This window comes from Trachurus trachurus (assembly GCF_905171665.1).
Source record: "Trachurus trachurus genome assembly, chromosome: 4".
In the NCBI taxonomy this organism is placed as follows: domain Eukaryota; kingdom Metazoa; phylum Chordata; class Actinopteri; order Carangiformes; family Carangidae; genus Trachurus; species Trachurus trachurus.
Genome location: NC_139898.1, coordinates 3,453,296 through 3,478,772, shown reverse-complemented (window position 1 = coordinate 3,478,772; position 25,477 = coordinate 3,453,296). Strand labels below are relative to the sequence as shown.

The 25,477-nt window shown below is 42.2% G+C and overlaps 3 protein-coding genes across 6 annotated transcripts in view; 1 reads left to right on the top strand and 2 right to left on the bottom strand.

Moving 5' to 3' along the window:
- Window positions 1–433, bottom strand: part of trappc8 (trafficking protein particle complex subunit 8) — a 28,790-nt gene extending 28,357 nt beyond the window's left edge. For 2 of the 4 annotated variants that reach the window (XM_083970357.1, XM_083970358.1), the window contains exon 1: window positions 121–433. In XM_083970357.1, coding sequence (XP_083826483.1) covers window positions 121–277 — 157 coding nt within the window. In that variant the 5' untranslated portion in view covers window positions 278–433. The remainder of the gene's footprint in view (window positions 1–120) is intronic. The other 2 variants (XM_083970359.1, XM_083970360.1) reach the window with 1 other exon arrangement.
- Window positions 434–1,756: 1,323 nt separating this feature from the next.
- On the bottom strand, window positions 1,757–6,820 carry commd2 (COMM domain containing 2). Its single transcript, XM_083970377.1, has 6 exons — window positions 6,664–6,820; window positions 5,964–6,041; window positions 4,698–4,780; window positions 3,517–3,591; window positions 3,323–3,421; window positions 1,757–2,406 (listed from the first exon to the last, which is right to left on the bottom strand). Exons 1-6 carry the CDS (start codon window positions 6,728–6,730, stop codon window positions 2,200–2,202), a joined length of 609 nt encoding a protein of 202 aa, XP_083826503.1. The 5' UTR covers window positions 6,731–6,820; the 3' UTR covers window positions 1,757–2,199.
- A 1,446-nt stretch (window positions 6,821–8,266) lies between these two features.
- Window positions 8,267–22,644, top strand: lrrc40 (leucine rich repeat containing 40). The gene is made up of 15 exons (XM_083970369.1): window positions 8,267–8,462; window positions 9,206–9,387; window positions 9,587–9,660; window positions 10,006–10,135; window positions 10,224–10,347; window positions 11,737–11,876; window positions 13,150–13,322; window positions 15,259–15,349; window positions 15,721–15,766; window positions 17,288–17,387; window positions 17,845–17,952; window positions 19,455–19,559; window positions 20,718–20,795; window positions 21,313–21,498; window positions 22,353–22,644. Exons 1-15 carry the CDS (start codon window positions 8,318–8,320, stop codon window positions 22,456–22,458), a joined length of 1,788 nt encoding a protein of 595 aa, XP_083826495.1. The 5' UTR covers window positions 8,267–8,317; the 3' UTR covers window positions 22,459–22,644.
- Window positions 22,645–25,477: the final 2,833 nt, after the last annotated feature.

Here is a 25,477-nt window from a genome sequence, read left to right as displayed (position 1 = left end):
GCAGCTAATGTCAACTGTGAGCCAGAGCTAAAGACGGTAGCTGCCGGTGTGTGAGGCGCAGCGTGCGGCCGCTCCGAGGCTGACAGGCGGCGGGCAGGGTGGGCACAGAGCCGTCCTTACCTTCGGACGTCAGCCTGCAGAAAGGCCGCAGCAGCTCGGCGAAGTTGAGGTTGTTCTTGCGGGTCACTCTCTCCGCTTCTTCGCTACATAAGACGGCCACCATCGGGACGAAGGAGTCCTGGACGAACTCCTGCACGGACTGAACACACTGCGCCATGTCGGCGGCCAACAGTCAACACCAGCTAACACACGGAACCGAGTCAGTTTGTCCTATAATTTAAGAAAGCCCGGTCTATTTCATTGCTTAAGACGAGCCCTTCTCTATTTGCAGACAACAGCCATGTTGAATTCGCCAACCCACTTCCTGTGTGGACTGAGGCGGTCAGGTGACGCCTGGCTCGGAGCACCGGGGCTGGATGGAGCAACACTTCCCTTTCCGCTCCGGTGTTGTCTGGAAGCATGATGCCGGTGTCAGCAGCGGCAGAGGTCGGGTTCATGAACACTGGACCTGACCTCGACCTCCAGGGTCCTGCTGCTCCGAGCTGGCAAACTAAACTTTTAGTTGATCAGTGTAAGTTCAATCAGCCATCATCAATGGAGCCACAATACTACGATTCTCCATGGCAACGGGTAAATAAGGAGCACAGCCTCCATTTTAATCCAGTGGAACTGGAAGTGTTCATGTGCAACATAAAGGAAACAATTGAAGAAAAATACAGTGTAGTATTAATGCAAATGTATCTAAAAAAAAAAAAGCAGGAGAAAATAGTTTTTTTTTTCCATCACAGAGATTGCCTCATTGTAATTTGGTATAGTGCACCTGACAGTTAACTTACTCTACACTCAACATCCCATAATAAAGTGAAACAGACAAGCATTTTAAACTTATTTGCAAATTTATTTACAAAAGGAAAACTGTATTATCACATTGTGGCACAAGTATTCAGACACTTAACTGAGCAGTTAGGGAGAAGGGTGTTTGTAAAAAGGGGAGACCGAAAACCAGATCATGCTGGAGATCCTGTGTGGAGAAACAAACTTCTAGCTCTGAGCATCATGTCTGGTTTCAACCAAACATGACACATCCACACAGCTCAGTCTGAGAGACCTTCAGGTGCCTCTCCACAGCTTTTCATCATCTGGACAGAAGACCAGACCAGAGGTGGACGGCTGCAACGATGGTTGTTGTCCTTCTGGAGGTTTTTTTTTACCCCAAAAAACTAAATGCACTTGAATTTTCAATTTGCAGGATGTTGTGCATGTATCCTCTGTGTACTTTGTCAGTTCACCAAGGAGACACAGCAGAGCATCTCTGCTGCCACGTGGAGTTTGCCTACAGATCACATGGGTTCACTCTGTTGGATGTCCACAGATTCTCCAACAATGGGTTTATCTAACAATAGGCTAATGCACTCATCAGCATGAGTGAGACACTGTGAACATGGTTCAGTGTAACATCACTACACCTACCAGAAAATGTGACAAATAAAGGCATGTTATATTAAAACTTTGTGTGACTCTGCAATTATTAATGCAGGATTAATCAATTATCAGGTCATTTATTGATTCATTTCTTCCTTAATAACCTCACCTAGTGTTCTTTCCACATTGCTGCAGTGGTACCTCTTTATTTATATATATTTTTTTGAATTTTAAAATAACCAAAACAAAATAAAATAAAAACAATGTATCATGGTTTCTTTTGACTAAATCCCACATACACCATCCTGCTGCTAGAGATGTTCACTGGAGCACAATTGCTGATATGTGGGTTAATCTGCTGCTGAAAATAGTTCCCAGTGAATGCACTAGTACTTTCTGCTGTTTGAATAGTGTGTGCTAGAGTGGATGGGGGCTGAGGGACAAAGACACAGGGGTTTAAGAATGAATACAGTCTTAATTCAATATCAGCAGCATTATGGAAATCTTGTATAAAATATAGTCAATACCATTTGGCAGATAGTGCGACTCCAGTGTTACAACGCGACGAACCGTCAGGCAGGTGAAAACCTGGGTGGACATCAGGACTACATGGACGCTGCACTCAGGAACACAGAGACACTACTTGATGTTGTCCAGGTATAAAGGCAGGAATGTGGTGTTTTTGCAGGAGGCACACGTACTGAGTGGAAAGTTGGGTTATTTGATGTTGCGTAATATGCGCCGAGAGTGACTGGTCTTCAGGGCGGCCAGAGCAGCCTCCAGAGTGGAGATGAGGTGTAGGAGAGTACTGGGGTCCGTCTGGAGGACGCTGATGCTGCGGTCGCTGCTGCTGCCGTCTCTTGTTAGGCTCAGACGCATCATCAGCGCAGGAATGACCTGCTGACGGACCGAACGACTCGCCAGCTGACAAGACAAATGACGGAGAAAACACAATGTATATGAGCACAGGTTATACATTTAAATCATGTTATACAGGTATATCATTATATATTCACCTAGAGCTGGTTGAAAACCCGATTTCTTTCCCATCCAATATAGAAAAGTTCAATTTTGGTCTTTGATTTGACTTGAACACCATGTATCATTTTTCTTCTACTTCACAATTATGCGCTACTTTGTGTTGGTCTATCACATAAAATCCGAATAAAATATATTTAAAGGGATAGTTCAACATTTTGGCAAATTGGCCCATTGCCATAATCGCTATTAGTCATAGCAGTAGGTTTGTTACCTTTAATTGTCGATGCAAGCTATTTTTAGAACGGTAGAGCAGAGCCGCGAGCTGCTCAGAGCTACGCTATGGAGGCTAATGAGATTTCTTGGTCTCTCTCATCAAACTCATCAAATACACAATCTAACAACTCCAAAACGCTCTGGTGGACAAGTTGTGACCTGCACATTCACCACGCTATGAGATAATAACAGAACGTTACGAGAGGGAGTTGTTTTCGAGGTAAATTCAATGCGTTCCCATCAGGGGCAGTTTTTCCGGCAAGCAGTCTATGTATTTGCCTCGAAAACAAAAAATCCCATTAGCCTCCATAGCGTAGCTCTGAGCAGCTCGCAGCTCTGTTCAGCCGTTCTAAAGATAGCTTGCACCGAAAACTAAAACTATAGGGATTATGGCAATGAGTCAATTTGCCAAAATGTTGAACTATCCCTTTAAGTTTGTGGTTGTAACGTGACAAAATGTGGAAAGGTTCAAGGGGTATGAATACTTTTGCAAGGCAATGTATCTACCGGTACATCGTTATCAGTTTGAGGAGCAGATGAATAAGGATTTCTAAAATCCAAAGCATGTGCACATAAACACACACACCTGTACATCCAGTCTCCACTCCAGGTTGTGGTAGGCTGGCAGGGTGGAGGGCAGATGACTGAGGATGCTGCGGACCTGACTGTGGTGCTGCAGGTAGAGCTGGAACACAAACACTCACACAGTAAAACTGTCCCACCGTGCACACGCTGCTCAAATCATCTGCTCACACATGAATAACACAAACACTAAGTCACCTGCAGGAGCATCTGGTTAAGCTCATCACCAAACCCCAGGGCTAACACCGAGTCCAGGAAATCCACCTCAGAGATCTACACACACACACAGACAAACACCACAGTAAATGTTACAGACATGGAACAAATGAGGTACATCCTGTCCACTCAGTGTACAGGTGTCTTCCTTCTACTCTCCTTTACTTTTTGATGCCATCAGGACGGCACTACAAAGCTCCCCTGTGGGAAATCAATGACTTCTATTGTTCCTCCTGCTCCCAGGCTGCTGTATGCTGCTACAGTCTTATCAGTGCCTTGTTTTTCTTTTTATGAATGTCATTTTGAGTCACTGCCTTATTTATTTCTTAACGAAAATCACTGGTTTGTGTGCAATATATTATCTTTTTTTATTATTCATTTAACTTGACCTACTCCTGTGTGGCAGCTCTGTCCATACTGTCTCACTCAATCTGTCGTCTCTGGCCTGGCCTGATGCACCTGTCAATTAGTGTGTGTTTTTTGTTCCATTTTGCCTGTTCTGTGCATAGTCCGGTAGACTGTAGAACTCAATTACCCACTGAGATAAATAAAGCCGTATGAAGTCAAGAAGATGAAGGTCTAGAGACCTTCTCTTAGTTACAGTATTTACTTGTAGGGCAGGCCATAATCCCTATAGTTTTAGGAGTAGGTTCGTTACCTTTAATTGTCAGTGCAAACTGAGCCTGGAGCTGCTCAGAGTTTTCGAGGTAAATTCATGCAAAACCGCTGACGTGCGTTCCCGTCGGGGGCAGTTTTTCGGCAAGCAGTCTCTATATTTTCCTCGAAAACAACTCTGCCTCGTAACATTCTGTTATTATCTCATAGCGTGGTGAATGTGCAGGTCACAACTTGTCCACCAGAGCGTTTTGGAGTTGTTGGATTGTGTATTTGATGAGGGAAACCAAGAAATCCCATTAGCCTCTGTAGCGTAGCTCTGAGCAGCTCGCGGCTCTGCTCCGCCGTTCTAAAAACAGCTTGCACCGACAATTAAAGGTAATGAACCTACTCCTTAAAACTATAGGGATTATGGCAATGGGGCAATTTGCCAAAATGTTGAACTATCCCTTTAAGAGGCAGAAACCTCGAGCAGAATCATGGCAGCCTTGGATCTTTGACTCTAGATAGAAGAGGAAGTGTCAGTGACAGTGTGTGCGTTTAGTCACCATGTGTTTAGAGCTCTCTGTCATCAGGAACATCAGGCCTTCCACTCCATGCTGCACCTGATCCACAGGAACACACAGCTTCCCTGCAAACACAGGTTTCATTTCATTCATTATTACTTTGGTAGTATGTACGTGGACAGGTAGTATCAGTAAGTAGCGCATGTGTCACTGCTGGATGATATAGAAAATTACCAAAATGGTTTCAGTTCTGTGTAGCTCGAATAATAACATAGCTCTGGAAGAAATTAAGAGACCACTCCCAAAATAATCAGTTTCACTGGTTTTACTATTTAAAGGTATGTGTTTGAGTAAAATTAAATTTAAAAAAATGTGTTTTATTCTATCAACTACTGACAACATTTCTCCCAAAATTGAAATAGAAATATTGTCATTTAGAGCTTTTATTGGCTAATGACTAAACTAGTCTAAATAACAAAAATATCAAGTCTTTTCAGACCTTGAATAATAATAATAATGCAAAGAAAACATGTTCATATTTATTCCTAAACAACACAACAAGAATATTTTAACTCAGGAAGAGTTTATAAATCAGTTTTTGTGGGATAATGTCACTGTTTAATCCCAGCAGTAGTTTTTATAATCTTCCTATAAAACCAGATGTGGTTCAGGTGATGACCTCATCAGTGTCTCATTAAGTAGAATGAGTTTTGTTTGTGTTGGTGTTTAAAAGAGAAAAGAAAAGAATGACTGTCGTACATGTAGAGATGCTTTTAAGAAACATTTGTGAAAGTGGTCTCTTATTTATTTCCAGAGCTGTATATATACACATATACATAATATAATATGCAAGTGTTTTCATCCCTGACATGAGTCCATGGACCTGACCTGCTTTGTATCAACAGCCCAGACCGGTGGTGGTGGTGTAACAGTATGGGGGCTGTGCACCAGTGTGAAAAATTACTTTTTACTTAATTACTTTTTGTATGCTTAATGTTTCCTTTAGCATTATTTAATGCCCTTACTATTTATATAGTGTACTATTATAGCATGTATACAGTATATGGTCATTCTGTTAACTGTTTCACACCATAGTGTATTAGACACCTGTCTGGTCGTCTAGAAAGTCTAACCATAATAAATGAAGTTCAGAGGTTACAGTAGGAGTGACTGTACTCAAGTAAAGTGATGCATGTTTTATGTCAGACTCACAATCAGTGCCTAATAACTTTGTTCTCTAAAGAGTGTTATATAGCTCCTGTTGTGGATATGTGTGGAGTGTGTGTGATGACAGGTGCACAGTCTCACTGGCTGCTCCTTCATAGATCTTGGGGCTGCTCCCTCTCCTCAGAAACTCCAGAGCGATGCGACCAAACTCTCCAACCACTGAAGACACGGGACGGATAAGATCAGTTCAGATCATGATTAAAGAGTATGAGTTTAACAATGACTAATGACTTTCTTCATGAGCTGGTGATGAATGTGTCTGTTCTTCATTCAAGTCAAAAGTAATATCAAGCAGCTAATACCACAGTAAAAACCTTTTATGTCTTTTTAAAGCATAAATCAGTTAAATACAGTTTGTGTTTGATCATTGTTGCACCGTTGCTCAAGGTCACACCATATTTTAACACATTTATATTTTTTCAGACACACAGTTCACACCTTTTCTTGTATATATATATACACACCTCTCTATCTGATAAATGATGTCATCTACAAAACAGATGTGTATTTTCCTAAAGCATTTTCTCTTAGGTTTAGTGATTTTAAATGAGTTAAATACATAACAGTAGCCTACTTCTCCACTGTGAGGTACACGGACACAAGCACACACTAACACACACACACACGGTGGTTGTGTTGTAGTTGTGCAGGTTATCAGCTGTATGTGTGTCTGTGTGTTTTCTGGTCCCGTGCTCAGCATCAGTGTGTGTGTGACAGTCAGCAGGTCACAACAGCAGCAGCTGATCGGTGATCAGTCACATCCACACCACGAGCCACCTACCTGCCGTGTCCACCGTGGGCAGGAAGGCCAGGTGTTCTTTGTGGTCGTCGGACAGAACCAGCAGCATCCTGAACCACAGTCCGCTCCGCACCGAGACGACAACAACACAACAGAGTCACACAAACACACACCCGGAAAATGATCTGCAGCTACAGTACAGGACAGTTTCCTCCTCCTCCTTCTTCTTCTTCCTTTACCACCGTTAGCTGGATCTTCTTCTCCTCCTCCTCCGTGTGGCTCTGCAGCAGCTGTCTGCTGCTCTGCTGCTCTGCCCCCCTCAGGCCGGAGTCACACTGCAGCTTGGGATCAGCTTGGGATCTATTACTCTGTTCTGGCATTGAAGTCTCCAAATAACAATGTAGAGCCAAGTGACAGGAAGTTCGGAATTTCCTTCTGAATCTCATGGAGATAATCCATGAAATATTACTGTAATATGGGGAGCTCGAAGGTGGTAAATAGATAGCACACAGATTTTCAAAAAGGCCTCTGCTAATTTTTAGTCAGATGTGTTTTCCCTTTTTTGACTGGTAAGATATAATTGTGATGTTCTTGTCTATACCAAATAATTATTCCCATATGTCTTCCATTTTTTATGTGGGGATATTTTAAAGAGGTCAGATTTAGTTTGTTACTGTTGTTACTTGGGCAGTATGAAGGAGTGTTATCATGTCTCCATGTTTCATGTAAGATAATCAAATCAATGTTATTTATACTATCTAAAAATTCAGGACATGAAGTCTTCAATTCAAAAGGTGGAAGAGTTCAATCTCTGGATATTCCAACTGCTAAATAGAAAAAGATGCTATTCTCTCATTTAAAAAGTAGTGCTTCACAAAAAGTATTCAATACCACACCAGACACATAGGCATATTACTTAATCAAGTGTGCATATCAAGCTTGTGCATTAGGATCTTGTTTGTCACCATTTCAGTAGATGTAACAAGTAGTAAAGAACTGAAACTTAATCTGGGAATAATTACCATTTAAGTGCAGCATTAAGTTAGGCAACTTGAAATTGGATTTTAGTTTGACTCACTGTGCAGAGATCACCTGTAAGATGTTTCTGAGCCTTGATTAAAGTGCACCTGAGGTAGACTCAATTAATTAGCCATGATTTAACATTGTAGCTGGTAAAAGTTGGTTTATTTTAGATACTTATACTGCTTGGTACTCACATCTATACCATGATTGGCATTTTAGTTAAATTTCAATATTCTCTGTAATTTTATATTTTTTAAATTAATTTTAAATTGAAGTGAATCGATTTATTTGAATTAAATATTGAAAAAAGAATCAAAAGATTAATTTTTAAAAGTGTAATAGGCCTACAATAATGTCCAGGTAGGCCTACATTACGTCTAATGTGCAAACCTTCAGAATAAGATCAGGCAAATAGATATTTTTATTCTGCCACCGTCACTATAGGTGGGTAACAGATTTCACGGGTCTGTGTGTTTTTTCTAAAACAAGTAAAGGAATATTTCACATCTGTAGCAGGTATTTGGTGAAGTTGGTTAGGGCCAGGCCTTTACTTTGAAGGGTCTCAGGCGGAAGAGACAGCCGGCGGGCGGGAGGCGGACAGTTTGGGTGTGGAAGTAAACACGCAGCAGGACAGAGACACTCCTCTCGTTACAGCAGAGCAGACAGGGCGACCATGTCTCGTTTCAGAAAGCCGGGGACCGAGGACTCTCTGGCGGGGTTCAGGACGGGGAAGACCGAGCCCACGGTCCCGGACGGTCTGCTGAAGGCGGCCCGGAAGAGCGGGCAGCTCAACCTGTCCGGCCGGGGGCTGACAGAAGGTAAAGGTCCACTGATCAGTGATCAGCTAGCATGCTGCTGCTGCTGCTGCTGCTGCTCCAGAGACTGTACAGTGAGATCACAGGTTCAGTCTGAAGGAAGCAGTAGCATGTTAGTAAGATCATCCATAACGGTCTTCTGACTCATGGGATTGTTATGTAAAGTAAAATATAGTGTTGATGAGTATACTTACCTATACTCACCATGACTATACTTTTGTTATTAAACTTCTGTACAATAGCCTAAGTTACATGTTATGTTGTTTGAATGGCAGCATATAGAATATAGAAAACACAGCCACAGCCTTACAGACAACATGATTTGTCAGGTTTGAATTGTGCAGTCAAGAGTGTGAGGTGTTTTTATCCTCGTGATCCCAGGCTAACTAAAGTCTAAATATCACAGGGTTGGTTTTAGCTGCCTCCTTATCAAAACATGTAGCATCTGTTGCATTCCTATTAGATGTAACGTCTACATCTCTCTGCTTCTATTGTCTCTGACTGTAATCTGATAATCTGTAGAAAAAAATGAATAGATGTTTGTAACCAATAAATCTATTTCATACTGTAATCTGTTCTGAACTTCCAATATATCTCGTTTTTAAGCAGTTAAGGCGTCAAACACTGTTTAGTGTTGAAGGTAATGAGGCAGCTAAAGCAGCCTTGTGATATTAACATAAAAGCAAATAATCCTAACTCTCCATTCAAACACATCTACATCTTCCTCATATTAACATCTGTCTCAGTCCCTCAGAACGTGTACCGCCTGAACGTGGACACGCCGGAGGAGGCCAAGAAGGACGTGGCCTTCGGAGCTTCAGATCGCTGGTGGGAGCAGACTGACCTCACCAAGCTACTGCTCTCATCCAATCAGCTCACTCAGCTCTCTGATGACATTAGCTTACTGCCCGGACTCACCACCCTGGATGTAAGGACCAGCAGTACAGGTTCCTCATGATCCCAGGCAAACTGATTCTTCTAACACCACACCAGAGTCTCATGAGTGACCCACTCACTCATACACACAGCATCTCTTGGGGTTATGGACTTTGAGACGTTTTAGTTTTGATTTTAACTTTTTTTTTGTTTTTGTTACATCTATCTGATCTGTTAATTTGCTCTGGCAGCTCCATGACAACCAACTGAAGAGTTTACCTGGGGCTTTGGGAGAACTACAGGAACTCCAGCAACTGCGACTCAGGTACTGACCCACCTTGACCTTTGACCTTTGATCACATTTTTGCAAAAATTGGAAAGTGGAGGAGTTCTTATTACATTCACAAGTCTAAAGATGGTGTCTCGTGAGGTGACTGACCATGACTTTTACCCAAATCTAATCGGTTCATTCATCAATCAACCTGAAGAAGACAGAGACTGAGACATGGCGTCCAGCAGAACAGGACAGACAGACTGTCAGACAGCCTGAAAACAATATGCATCGATTTCAGATTTACAATTAAAATCTGACAGCAAAATCAAGAGCGGAACTAGTGAATGGAAAAAATATATATATTATTTGTGTCTGTTTCCCATGTGTCCACTCCAGTCACAACCAGCTGTCCACGCTGCCAGTGGAGCTCTGCTCTCTGCAGAACCTCCGTGTCCTCACAGTCCAGCAGAACCAGCTGCAGAGTCTGCCAGAGGAGCTGGGCCAGCTGCAGAACCTGACTGAGCTGGTAACGGACTCGGCCTCTCTCACCAGACACTGTGTACTGAGCTGTGTGAGTGTCTGACGGTGTCCTGTGTGTTTTTGATTGGTTGAAGGACGCGTCCAACAACCAGCTGAAGGACCTGCCCTCCAGCCTGGGCCGACTCCCCGGCCTGCAGAAGCTGGACCTGAGTGACAACCAGCTGAGCTGTCTGCCTGAGAGTCTGGCCCAGCTCACAGGTAAGACCACCTGACTGTGTCGGCTCTGCTGCTTCTTCACAGGCCGTGGAACAGAGGTTACAGATGTTTGTTTCTATGTGTTATCAGTTACTATGATCTGCTGCTTTTTACTTACTACTAACTTAACGTAAAGTCATAACTCCCTACATGTTCTCCTGATAAAATAAGTCAAACATAGATTTCCACAGCACATCTTCCATCAGCTTCATTTCATACTCCGCACTCTGCAGCCCCTGTTTTGAGCCCCCAGCCTGACCTGATCTGGTCCAAAGCTGTTGACAGTCTTTCCCAGGCCTGGCCTGTCCCATTAACTGTGTTTATGGGTCCGAGCCTGATTTAAATCCAACACCTTTAACGTTTAAAACTACAATTCTCAGTAGTTCTTTTGATGACAGAAATCTTTTTCTTTTTTTAAAGTATATTTTTGCCTTTATTTGATATGACAGTTGAGAGAAACAGGAAATGGGGAGGTAGAGAGAGGGGGAATGACGTGTAGAAAAGAGCCAAGATGATTTGAACCGGGGCCGACTGCAGCGAGGACTATAGCCTCTGCATCTGGGGCGCCTGCCACACGGCGCCCCAGATGAGACCTTGAGAAGCACAACACAGAGGAGGCAACTTTGTCGTAACCTTATAATGCGTTAGGGTTAGTCACAGTGGGATGTGGTTTAAGGTTGTGTTAACACACATCATCTTACCCCTCAGTCCCTACACCAACTTTCCTCTGACCTGGGCTCAGACAGACGATCTAACGTCTTTGCTCTCACAGCTTTTTGATTGGCCAGTGCAGCACCTTGCTGGATGATGTCACAAAGGTTGAGCCAGATCCCTGCATTGTTTCCTAGATCCCTCTGCATCGGCCCCCAGCTGGCAGCTGCCTCAGTGCACCGTGTGCTTTCAGATAAATGAGGCGACTGCATTTTGTCATGTAGGGCTCTGAATGCAGCCTAAGACTTTGGCTGCGTGAAACAAACCAGTTGGAACAGTGTGTCTGATCTAGGGCTGCAACTAACAATTATTTTCATTATCAATTAATATGTCGATTATTTCAATAATTAATCGCATAGTTGTTTGGTCAAGAAAATGTTAAAAAAATGTTGAAAAATGTCAATCAGTGTTTCCCAAACCACAAGATGACGTCCTCCAATGTCTTGTTTTGTCCACAAACCAAAGAGAGACTGAGTATATTATCATAAATGAACAAAGAAACCAGAAATATTCACATGTAAGAAGCTGAAATCAGAGAATTTTGACTTTTTTTTCTTCAAAAACTACTCAAACCGATTATTCGATCATCAAAATAGTTATTACTATTGTTCTATAATCGATTAATTGTCACAGCTCCTGTAGTGTGGTGTGATTTCAGTTGATCTGGCTTCTGTCTGACAGGTGTTAAGATCCTGGACTGCAGCAAAAACCAGCTGACTGACATTCCTGCCAGCCTATCAGGGATGCTCGCTCTGGAGCAGCTCTACCTCAGACACAACAAGCTCCGCCTCCTCCCACACCTCCCCGCACCTGCGCTCAAGGTAACCATAGCAACATTTGAGTTTTTCTATGCGTCACAGTCGTCTGTGGTGTGAATAACGCTGATGGAGACACACCCACCGTGTACTTGTATTGTTTTAAACACTTGTACATCTTTTTTTATTCATGTGATTATCCACAAGTTTCCGAACGTCATCTATGGTGGTTTTGCATTTCCGATGGAATTGTACATTTACGTTTCCATGGTTTTCAGTCGTTGTCATAGTTGCGGTAAACGCATGGATCTATTAAAGCAGAAGTAAGCGGAATGTTTGTGTTAATATAAGTCTTAAATAGTTCTATCTTCCGACAGCAATCACTTCTATAGAGTGTTTGGTCTGAAACACGGGTCTGTCAGTCACTCTGCTCTGCTCTGAGCCGAGGAGAAAACTTTCCTTGTATCCTACAACCTTTATCCAAAGAGGAGAGAGAACGGCATAAAGGGGCAGTCCTCTCTGTGTGTGCAGCCAAGGGATGCGCGTGAATGTGGTGACGTAGGGACGAGGGCGGGGACTGCTAACTCCATCGGCTGACAGGAAGTTAGCCAAAACGACCAGATCGCTTACTTCTGCTTTAACATTGGCTTTTAACACAGATGTCAATTTGTGTGGTATCCATTGTTAAAAGCTGGTGTGATGATCCATGCATTTTACAGATTTTCATTGAAAAAAAAAAAATCATGCATTTACCGCGACTACAGAAACATAAAAGATCGTGCTGCAGCATTCCAAATCCAGCAGATACAGGTCTGTCAGAGTTCGACTGTGTCACGATGTTAGTGCCAGACGGGCTGGTTTGAGGATTTATGGGATCCAGAGTCCACTCCATGTTAACTAGTTTATTTCCTCTTCAGCGGGTTGTTTCACGCAGGCAAAGCAGTAGTAAATGCAGATACCAGATAGAGGTCAATTCTGATAGAACATGTAAATATACAGTCAGAAAAATGGGATATACAGGAGGCAACAAATCAGAGCTGGGCATCAAGGCCAGCAGTGTAAAGAGCCTCAGTGACACCTTGACAGCTTCTTCAATTTGCCACAAACACTTGAACTGGATGAACTGATTAGACTTTAGTGGTCAAAGGTCAATGTATACGATCACATGAATGGTCTCGGTGGCAGAGGAAGAGCAACACAAGGTCACAGGCCTGTCAATAATTAATCAATGATACTCATATTTACTAATCATTAACATAGAGAGTGAAGAAATGTCTCTATTTTGTCAAAACTTCCATCTAAATGATGTGTCCGTGTGTGTGTGTGTGTGTGTGTGTAGGAGCTGTATGTGGGGAACAACCAGGTGGAGCAGCTGAACTCAGATCAGCTGTCCTGCCTGGCTGCCATCTCTCTCCTGGAGCTCAGAGACAACAAGATCAAAGAACTCCCTGAACAGATCACCCTGCTGAGCACGCTCACACGCCTCGACCTCACCAACAACGACATCAGCACGTAGGTCCCTCATCACCACCACCACCACCACCTTCATCACTCCACAGCTAGGCCTTGAACTCAACACTCATCATTCATCCTTCAGGTCCCACCCACTTTATATCAAAATGTGATCGGTCAGTTCATTCACCACTGTCTACACCAGTGGTTCCCAAACCTTTTGTGGCCAAGGCACACCAAAGGACAAGTAAAAATCTCAAGGCACACCTATTGTTCAAAATAGCCTTCATAACACGTGTTATCACTTGTATCATGTAAAATATCTGTAAATGTACATAATTATTTAATACTGTAATGCCAAATAAAATTTGACAAAGACAACTAGGCTACATTACTCACAAAATCATATTTATTAACGAAATATTTCAAAAAATTATTTGAAACTTTATCAAATTAGGCTTCATCAAAGCAGCAATACAACCATTTAAACCAGACAGGTCACAATAAGGCAAAGGAAACTTTGCAAAAATTAATCACAGAGAACTGTCAATGCAAGGAAGCTGCACCGTCCATGGTCCTACAACTTGATCAGCATTGAAACATATTGTGCGAAATATGGGGTTCTCTTTGAGGATTTTTTTTTCAAGAATTGTTTTTAGGTATAGAGTTTGCCTCTGTATTATGAAATGAGCGCATACAAAGTACTGATAGTAAATTAAAAATACGCGGCACACCGTTTGGGAATCACTGGTCTACACAAACTGGTGGCTCTAGCTTCAGGCCTGTGTCAGGGTTATGAAGTCCTAACCAATGAGGGTGTCAGTCAGCTAGATAGATAGATAGATAGATAGATAGATAGATAGATAGATAGATAGATAGATAGATAGATAGATAGATAGATAGATAGATAGATAGATAGATAGATAGATAGATAGATAGATAGATAGATAGATACTTTATTTATTCCGAAGGAAATTGAGTTTCTCAGCTACACAATAAACAATAAACTGGAATGCTAACTAAAAATAGAGACAATTAAGATGATAATTCATTAAACCTTTAATGAAATATGCAGCTTGTAGCAACAAACAATTCTTTAACTGTAGCATAAAGTGCAAACAGCTGAGTAAAATAAGGATAAGGCACTGGCCTAAACAACACCAAAATAAATACTTACAGTAAGGTTTTTTTTTAGGTTTTTCTTTCCTTCATTTGTCTCTGGCATCAAACATAGCTACATTTAATTCAAATGAGGTAGGCACCTGAAACTAAGGAATTATTCACAATAATAAAGTTTTGGTCTCACTCAAATATAACAAAAGTGCAGTTTGTGGTCAGTGTAGGGAGTTTGAGGTGCATGCAGACGGCAGATGGCAGTGGAAGGTGCTGCAGCAGTTTTGAGAGAAAAACAAAGTTTAAAAAACCAAAAAAAACCACGTGTCGACTATTAAAGCAGAAGTAAGCGATTCGTTGTTTTGTCTACTTCTTGTCAGAGTTAGCAGTCCCCGCCCTCGTCATGGATCTATTGGTCCTCGTCCCTACGTTACCACATTCACACATCCCTGGGCTTCACACACTACCCTTCATGCCGTTCTCTCTCCTCATTGGATAAAGGTTGTAGGATACAAGGAAGTATACAAGAAGTTTTCTCCTGGGCTTACAGCAGAGCAGAGTGACTGACAGACCTGTGTTTCAGACCAAACACTCTATATAAATGATTGCTGTCGGAAGATAGAACTATGTAAGACTTATATTAACATTCCGCTTACTTCTGCTTTAAATTAGTTGCCGATGATTTTAATAGTCGACATAATCGTGACTAGTCGACTAATCGTGGCAGCCCTACAGTCAGCTGACCCTTTCTCTTACTAGAGACAAGAAAGAAATCTGATTGGATGACTCAGTAACTCTTTCATTTCAGAAGCAAATATTGATATAACATTGAAGAAGCTCCTCTGGTTTCAGCTAACAGCGTTGTGAACTCTGTCTCTGTCAGTCTCCCAGCGTCTCTGGGCCTGCTGCCCAACCTGAAGGTCCTGCTGCTGGAGGGAAACCCTCTGCGAGGAATCAGGAGAGACCTGCTCACTGTAGGTGACACACTGACACAGAACAGCCTCAGTAAGACAGAGCAGACTGACTAATGGATGTGAATTAATAATACATGATAAACACTATACTAGTATGAGAATAGCTGGTGAAAGATGTTGGCACTGCATCTCATCTGTTCTTCCTCAGTGACAGGGAGAGATGAGTTCAGACTGGACTCCTCTGTGTCACAGTGACATCTGTCTAGAAACGTTTTAGTCAGATGTTAAAGTTAAAAGGTTCAATGATGGTTCTGAATGAATGAAATGTCAGTGACATGTTTTTAGGTGAAACCCTCAAAACATTGAGTCAGAAGAAGAGACATTCACACACTCATGTTACAACGACACTGATGCTCGTCTCCTCATCACAGAAAGGAACCAATGAGCTCCTGAAGTATTTAAGAGGAAGAATTAAAGGTAAAGTTCACTGTTCACTAGAAACATTTTGTCCATCAAACTCTTGACCAGTCCTGTAGCAGCAGCATCTTTTAAAGGTGTTCAGAAATGGCCGTTTGTCCTGTTTGTCGCTCCTCCTTCTACGAGTTTCCACGAGTTGCCGCACGAGTTTACCCGAGTAAGGAAAACAAATTTGATTGGTCGTTATCGAGCGGACGGGATATTTAATGTTTGGAGCGAGACCGAGCTCGGTGTGTGTGTGTCTCAGACGTTTGACGGATCCAGTATCAGTGGCTGATGAATCGTGAGCAACATAACGCATAATGTGTGCGCCTGCATTATCCAATGCGGAAAAAAAATACTCCACTTTCATCCCGGATTTACTCGAAAATAGAATTTTGCACAAAGTTTGGGCTACATCGTCTGATGAGTTATTACACTAAAGTTAAGACCCACAGTGGGCCCAAATTAAATTTTCTTTTCTGAACACCTTTAAAGTCATATGAGTTAGCCTGGACCAGTAGTGAATAATACCTAATTCCTGAAATGATGTTTATCATAAAACCGCGGGGTAAATTGACTTTCTGTACACTGTATCTTTGCATATACAATAAAACTTAAAATTAGTGTTAAAGGGATAGTTCACCCAAAATTCAAATTTCACTCATTATCTACTCACCCTCATGTCAACTAATAGCTGTGAGAATTTTCAGAGTCCTCCGTTCCTTCTCTGAGTTACAGGGGGGTCTGCGCAGCAGTATTTGTCCATATAATGGTTGTGAATGGACACCACGTTTCTTCGTCCAAAAAGACACACCAAAAAACATCCAAATACCTCCATACTGCTCGTCTGTAATGTCCCTCTTGTATTGAAGCCCCGACATGAGAAATTGTTCCGAAAAAAATTAAATAAGTCTATATTTTAAGCTTGTTTGTAGCGGAAGCTCCCAGTGTCTCAGTTCACTGCTCTGCCTGTGTCAGTGCAAATCTTGCGTGATTTGCACTGACCGGCGGAACAATTTCTCATGTCGGGGCTTCAATACAAGAGGGACATTACAGACGAGCAGTATGGAGGTATTTGGATGTTTTTTGGTGTGTCTTTTTGGACGAAGAAACGTGGTGTCCATTCACAACCATTATATGGACAAATACTGCTGCGCAGACCCCCCCGTAACTCAGAGAAGGAACGGAGGACTCTGAAAATTCTCACAGCTATTAGTTGACATGAGGGTGAGTAGATAATGAGTGAAATTTGAATTTTGGGTGAACTATCCCTTTAAGTGGCATCAGTTACACTAGAAACATAAAATACAGCAGTATGATTATGAATCATTACAAAACAACTGGACATCACTGGTCAGCCTCTGTCTATCATAACCACTTATAACTGTAGACGGGAAACACTGAAGTAAAGCAGAGTGTTTCTGAATAAAGACATTTTTAATTAGTGGTCCTCACATATTACATAAAGAGTTAAACAGAGATTTTAGCCCAACTTTATGAATTGGAGCTACTAACCTTTGTGTGTGTGTGTGTTTGCAGAGGAGCCTGAGAAAGCAGATGAAGCTACAGCCATGACGTTACCCAGCCAGGCCAGCGTCAACGTGCACAACATTAAAACTCTAAAGTCCCTGGTGTTCAGGTCAGTCAACCACATGTGTGTGTCACACACAGAGTGAAGGATCAGCAGAGGTCAGAGGTCAGAACTTTAAAAATGAACTGTCACAGTTGGTGCTGCCTCATGTTTGTGGTCATTAACAAATGTTGTAGTTGACTGAGTTGATTTTTACTGCTCACAGCAGAACTTAGTCACATTTTTCAACCAAAGCAAAAACTTGAACTTTATGTTTTTATGACCTTTTCTCAGTTCACCCATAATCTCTTCTCTGTGTCTGTGCTGTGTGTGTGTGTGTGTGTGTGTGTGTGTGTGTGTGTGTGTGTGTGTGTGTGTGTGTGTGTGTGTGTGTGTGTGTGTGTGTGTGTGTGTGTGTGTGTGTGTGTGTGTGTGTGTGTGTGTGTGTGTGTGTGTGTGTGTGTGTGTGTGTGTGTGTGTGTGTGTGTGTGTGTGTGTGTGTGTGTGTGTGTGTGTGTGTGTTCAGTGAGAAGCAGGCAGCTGTTATTCCAGATGAGGTGTTGGATGCTGCAGCAGGTCAGGGTGTCACCACTGTTAACTTCAGCAAGAACCAGCTGACCACCATACCTCCCAGGTACACACACACACACACCTACACTGGTGTCCTGCTGACATCATCACTGAGGGACAGAGGACGTGGTCACAACGGCAAGACGCGTCACCGTGTTGCTATGGCAACGTCAACATACTCATACTCACAGGTCACGTTCGGTTGAGTTTACCGTCGCGGCAGACGGCAAAAGTTAAAATATTTTAACTCGGGAGTCGGGACGGCATTGCCGTTTGCCATTGCCGTCCACGGTATTTTTTGCCGTGCTCCCCCAAGTTTTATGGTCCTCCTCTCGTCCACTAACATGGAGTCCGGCATGCCGCCTGCTGTTTACCGGACTCCTTATGAACGCAGCATAAGGCTGTCTTTACACTACAGGCCTTGATGCCAAATTCCGATTTGTTGCCTATATCTGATTTTTTTGACAGTCTATGTACATGTTCTATCAGAAGTGAACCATATCTGATGTCTGCATTTACACCTGCTGTGCCTGCATGAAACAACTCGCTGGAAATAAACAAGTTATTTTTTTATTTTATTTTTTTAGTACGGGAGATTGTCACATTATGATTCCATAATATTTATTTTTATTTTTTTGTATATTTTTTGGCTTTTATGCCTTTATTTGATAGCCATAGTAGAGATAGACAGGAAAGGGGAGGCAGAGAGAGGGGGAATGACATGCAGGAAAGGTCTGCCCGACGCGGGATTCGAACCGGGGACGCCTGCGTTGAGGACCAGTGTTTCCCATTAATTAACGAGACCGTGTCTCACAGAAAAAAAAAATGTTTTTTTTCTTACGTGCGTCTACATGCGGTGCGCCCGCACGCAAGAGAGGCGGCAGTTTGAGAGGCTGACTGGCAGAGATGAGAGCTGGTGAAACGCTACCATGGTTATTTAAAACATCATCTCTTCTGATCTCTGCCTGCACATAGATACAGACAGGGGCGCACACAAAATGCGCTATATCGCGCTAATTGCTCAGCTGCAGCGCTATATCGCTCTAATATTATCATTGATGACGTATGACACGCATTGCCAGGAAAGATCGGATCTGTCTGTTTAGACTGCAGACGTATTGGCAGAGATCCGATTTGTATCTTATTTATTTCTATATATAACGGAGGCCTGAATCTGATCTGACAATATCCGATTCCATGCGTTTTTGTCCCGTTTACACGTTCGGAATTGGGCCACTTGAACCATGCAGTGTAAAGACAGTCTAAATGGTCACATGAAACAGTGTAGTAATGTGGAGGTGAAATCATCATGATGGTCACAACATCCCATCATACAGACTATTATCAAAACAAGAGCTAATGAATATGAGTACAAGCTGTTACATGAGTTTAATAACATGAGGATCAGATGGAAGAGGATGTGAGTGTCGACTTCCTGTACAGACTGAAGCTGCTGCTGTTCCTCCGTCCTGTTCCCACGACGACGTAGATCATCTTTAATGAGTGAGTGTTATATCACCAGAAGCAAACCAGACTAAACCGTGTGTGTGTGTGTTCCATGTGCAGACTGGTGGAGTTCCCCTCACTGTCAGACATCAACCTGGGCTTCAACAAACTCACCTGCTGCTCTGAAGTCTGCAAGTTACTGCAGCTGACACACATCGACCTCAGGTACACACACACACCACACACAGATTTGAATATGGTGTAGGTATAGTGACACTGTATAAAGTTCTGCTGCTACACAGGAATCAAATGTTCTGCAATTAATCGGTTTAAATTCTGAATGAGATGTCAACAGCACTGAATAAAGTTTTTGTCAAAGTTTCTCAGTTCAGTCCAACAGTCAAATGTTCAATGCTTTTCTTCATGTTGTTCCACACAGTCTGAATTTTACATCACATAACACACACACACACATGCAGCAGATAACAAACAGAAATCAAATGACATGTTTATTGAACCTTGCTCAGGTGATGCCACATTGTATGAAACAGGAGGCAGATTTCTCTGTTGTACAGCTGCATCTCAATAAATTAGAATAACATGGAAAAGTCCATTTCAGCTCCAACCATATAGATGGACATACTTTTCAGAAGGCTAACATTTCCATATTAAAAATGCTTCTTTCAATTGGTCTTTTGTAATCAATTTAAAGGGACATTGTGTAACTTCTCCTGTTATCTATTCACGAAAATCGATTATTTGGTTCTTCAGTCTGTTTTTCATTAATCAGTAATCCCCCCCCATCAACAAACTACGGATGGAAAGTAGCTGGTAAGCTAAATCCGGTACAAGGCATCTCGTCTCATCTCGAGACTAATGTTATTTTGTACATTGTCCCTGATACAAATAAACTTATTAAACTTAAAGTGAAGTGTTCCTTTCAGCTCTGAATGAGCCGTTCATATCATTCATATCTACATGGAGCGGGTAAGCTCGGTGCTGGCTGCCATGTGGTGTCTCCATGTTTTTACGTTCAGTGGCAGTGTGACGGTAGGAAACCACGGAAACTCAGCGGAGACACCGGAGCTGTCGGCTCAGGTCCAGGTGGCGTCTGTGAAAAGTCACCGCGTAATGGATCTATATAATGTATTAGTTTCACTTGTTGAGTTGAATTACTGACATAAATAAACTTTTCCATGAATTTCTAATTTATTGAGATGCACCTGTATGATTTCATTGGTTTTATGGGATTAAAGGCACAGTGATGAACTGATGAAGACAGCAACGCTACACATTCCTGCTCTGAAAGGTCTTAGGAGCAGGAGATCCACTGGTGTAGATCTGTGTGTGGCCCTGATCTCCCCATTGGTCCTTTTCTTTCAGGAATAACCAGCTGAGTGATTTACCACCCGACATGAAGAACCTGACTAAACTACGCTCCATCATCCTCAATTACAACCGGTAAGTCACTGTCAGGATAAAACCTTATCATCTGCTCACTAGCAGCTCAGCTCCGTCAGTGTCTCCCAGCACTGACACTTTATTAAAGGGATAGTTCGGATCTTTTACCTGAAGCTGTATGACAGTGATACATTTGCATCACAAAACCGTTGTCCATGAAAAAGTCAGACCTCACAATCACTTGGTGCTATTTTCCCTCCCTTCGTTTCACTGTGCGCTGCAGCCTGTGCACGTTTAATGTGCTGATTTTGAACTATTTTTATACATGTCAAGAAGTTTTATCAGGCTCATGAATTATTTACCCATAAGTGTATTAGTAACAGTTTTGTAATGCAGCTGTTCCCACGGCAGCTGAGTGAGTCTTAAATCAGCTGACCAATCACTGAGCAGTTCAGTCTAGATCCTCTATCAGCTGCTCTCAGACACATTCAGGAAAAGCAGAATTCAAAACTCCCACAATGCATCTGTCAGCTGGACCGTCTCCTGCACTTTGTCACAGTCTCTGTGCTGATCACAGGTTCAAGTCCTTCCCCGAAGTCCTCTATCAGAACTTATCCTTGGAGACAGTGTTGCTGGGCAACAACCAGGTGGGCGCGGTGGACCCCGGCCGTCTGATGAAGTTGGAGCATCTGTCCACTCTGGATCTGTCCAACAACGACCTGCTCAGCGTCCCCCCTGAGCTGGGCCTGTGCTCCAGCCTCAGGTAGGACGCTGCTGTCCATGTCCACTACCTCCTCTGACTCATGTCCACTGCTGTCGTCCCAATCTGCTCCCTTCCTCCATCCTTCCTTCTTTCCTTCCTTTCTCCCTTCCTTCTTTCCACAATCCTTTTTCCCTTCCTTCCTTCCCTTCGTCCTTACTTCTTCTTCCTTCCTCTTTTGATCCAATTGACCCTCCATCTTTCTTTCCTTCCCTTTTCCCTTCCTTCTTTCCTCCCTTCTTCCTTCCTAGAACGAATCTGTTCCCTCCCTCTATCTTTCTTTCCTTCCTTTTTCCTTTCCTTCTTTCCACAATCCTTTTTCCCTCCCTCCCTCCTTCCCTTTTGACCCAATCTTTTCCCTCCCTCATCCATCTTTCCTTCCTTTTTCACTTCCTTCTTTCCACAATCCCTTTTCCCTCCCTCCCTTCCTTCCTTCCTTCCTTCCTTCCTTCCTTCCTTCCTTCCTTCCTTCCTTCCTTCCTTCCTTCCTTCCTTCCTTCCTTCCTTCCTTCCTTCCTTCCTTCCTTCCTTCCTTCCTTTTTGACCCAATCTGTTCCCTCCCTCCATCTATCTTTCCTTCCTTTTCCCCTTCCTTCTTTCCTCCCATCTTTCCCTTTGTCCTTCATTCCTTCTTTCCCTTCGTCCTTCCTGCCTTCTTTCCCTCCTTGACCCAGGTGGACAACAGGAGGGTTAAGATCATTGGATGAAATTAACCTTTGTGTTTTTTTGCTATTTTTTCTTAAACTGCATCATGTACTTCAATTTGATTCATCACTTTTTCTTCTTCACTTTTACTTTTAATGAATCACTGTAAAAATCCCGAACACACCATGAGCTGACGTCTGTGTCGTCCTCAGGTGTCTCACTCTGGAGGGAAACCCGTTCCGTGCACCCAGAGCTGCCATCGTGGCCAAAGGAACAGATGCTGTGCTGGAATACCTCCGCAGCCGCATACCCACATGACCCCTGACCTCTGACCCCTGAGCTCAGCTGAGACAGACCCTCCACCGCCAGCATCAACACACCTTACTGGCCTTTTGAAATCAACCAAAAACCAAACTGTTCTTTATTTAAACAACTGTGATTCAGACCAAAGTAAAAAAGAACCAATGCCCAGAGGCAATCAATCCAATAAGTGTTACTAAGGATTATAAAGAGTGGTGTGGAGTTCATAGGATTGTTTCAGAACACAGGCCTATTAAATAAAACAGTGGTAAAACATAATGAGTTTTGACAGCTAATTAACAGTGTGAACAGTTCACTTCATGTTCAAGAACAACTGATGCATTTAATAAAAGAATATTTCTCAGTTTTTGTCTCTTCTGTTTTCTGACCTTTTTTTTCACTACTTCATCTCACACACCAGTCAGACTGGAGGACTAAACTAACACTACATGTGTGTGTGCAACATTATCCACCAGAACACAGACTCCAGAGGAAGGTGAAGATTCATGTTGATGACTGATCATCTCTGTCAGCTTCTGGTCTCTGGACCTGGACCCAGCAGCTCCACGAGGAGGATCTGGACTCGTCTCTTCTGGGTCTGTAATGAACAGCAGTTAAACTCAGACTGACGCTCACTCTCATCATCACTCACTCCCACGCTCCACATACACAGAGGCTGTGAAATACAGAGACTCTGGTGCATCAACTGTCTGGAACAAACTTTATTCAAACTGTCAACCAGGACAGGGCAACCTGACAAGCTGAATATTTTCAAAATAAAAGAGTCTCCAACAGTTAATATGCCACTTTGTGATTTACAGACAGCAACCACAGGACATATCAACCACTTATCTAAAGATAGTAATAATAATAAAAAAAAAATATATATATATATATATATATATATTTAAAGGGATAGTTAAAATTAGTTTTTTTCCGAACAGTTTCTCATGTCGGGGCTTCAATACAAGAGGGACATTACAGACGAGCAGTATGGAGGTATTTGGATGTTTTTTGGTGTGTCTTTTTGGACGAAGAAAGTTGGTATCTATTGACAACCATTATATGGACAAATACTGCTGCGCGGACCCCCCCGTAACTCAGAGAAGGAACGGAGGACTCTGAAAATTCTCACAGCTCTTAGTTGACATGAGGGTGAGTAGATAATGAGTGAAATTTGAATTTTGGGTGAACTATCCCTTTAACTTTAATGTCTGACAACAACACCAAGGAGCTTTATAGATGAATTCCTGGCTGTTCAAACAGAAGTCTGTCGTTGGGGCTGAATTTTATTTTGAAACTGTAAAAATAGAGGCAGTGAGAGTCGACGTCTGCACACGGCTTCCTGTTGACAGTATCACACATCACTGATTCTCCTCTGTCATCTCCCTGCAGGTGTGTACAACCTCTGACAGATTGAAACTAACACAGTTACAAACCACCAAAATCAAATGACTGTTTATTGATCAACAAAACAGCACAGACAGAAGAACATCAACATCTGACAGTGACGGACGGACAGAAAACTACAGCCTTTAATCTCACACAAACTAACAGTAATACACAGTCAGCGCTCTGAGGAATGCTGAGGACGGATGCCTGTGGTTGGCTCACACAGGATGTGGACGTCTGATGATAAGTCTGGATCTAAAAGTCCTCAAAGCACCACTTGATACCCAGAAACATCATTTGAATTCACTCTTGAAATCTGGTTCACGGTGGCTAGAAAACTTGATTTTGAGAGGAAGATCAAAGAAATTAGACATTACTGTTTCAAAGCAAAACAGATCTCCAGAACAAACTGAACAGTGATCACAACTAGAGTGTGTTTTATAAAACAGGTAGACACATCTCTGCAGCTTTACACATTTGTATCAATTTGGAAAACATGAATTAGAATTTCAAAAAAAAAGAAAGAAAAAAAAGCAAATTCAAGGGTGGCCATAATAAAACAGACTTTTACAAACCTAAGTAAAGAAATTGTTTTACCATTATATAAACCTTTAGTGAGATAGTTTCTGGAATGAACTAAGAGGGAACTCCTTAAAACTCCTACCAAAAATGTGTCGTTACGACAAAAGAAAACATTTTTTTGCACTTAGGGCTATAAAAGTATGGAATGAGCTTCCTGAGGATGTAGTGCAGGCTCCGTTAGTGAACTCTTTTAAAAATAGACTTGATCATTTCTGGTCAAATAAGGATTTTTTTAATATAATTATAAAGCGAGGTTATGAATTTCTAGACACAACAAATGTGACAAAATGTGACTAATATTTTTTGGACTCGTGTAGTATATCTTAAAAGTATACTGTCATACCAACATTTCTCAATTTGACAGACCATGTGAAATTAAAAAGCAATCTATTCTAGAATATGTTTTATTTGTGCTTGAAAAGCATGAATAGTCTCTTTTGTTAGGATTAAGATATTGCCAAATATCAGTCACACGGTCTTATTTGACTTGTGTTTTTACTCAGTGAGTCAAACTCTGTTACAGAAAACAGTAGAGTTGAAGCTTCTGTTGAAGGTTCACATGAGGGTCAGTTCTACTGCACAGGGTATCAACAGTGACAGCAGTTACATGCCATTGATCACCCGTCAATAGTGACAGGATGAACAGCACCACTCTGTCAGATGCTTTTTCTGCAGCTTTACACATTTTATATCAATGTAGAAAATAATTCTGTCTGATGAAAGTGGTAACAAATAAAACAGCTGATTTGTTAACTGCTGAAATTTGAGGCACCTGACACAAAAGCATTAAAGGGATAGTTCAACATTTTTGGCAAATTGGCCCATTGACGTAATCCCTATAGTCTGTCGGTGCAAGATATTTTTAGAACGGCTCAGAGCTACACTACGGAGGCTAATGGAATTTCTTGGTTTATGCAAAACCACTGATGCGTGTTCCCGTCGGGGGCAGTTTTTCGGCAAGCAGTCTCTGCATTTACCTCTAAAACAACTCTGTCTCATAGCGTCGTGAATGTGCAGGTCACAACTTGTCCACCAGAGCGTTTTGGAGTTGTTGGATTGTGTA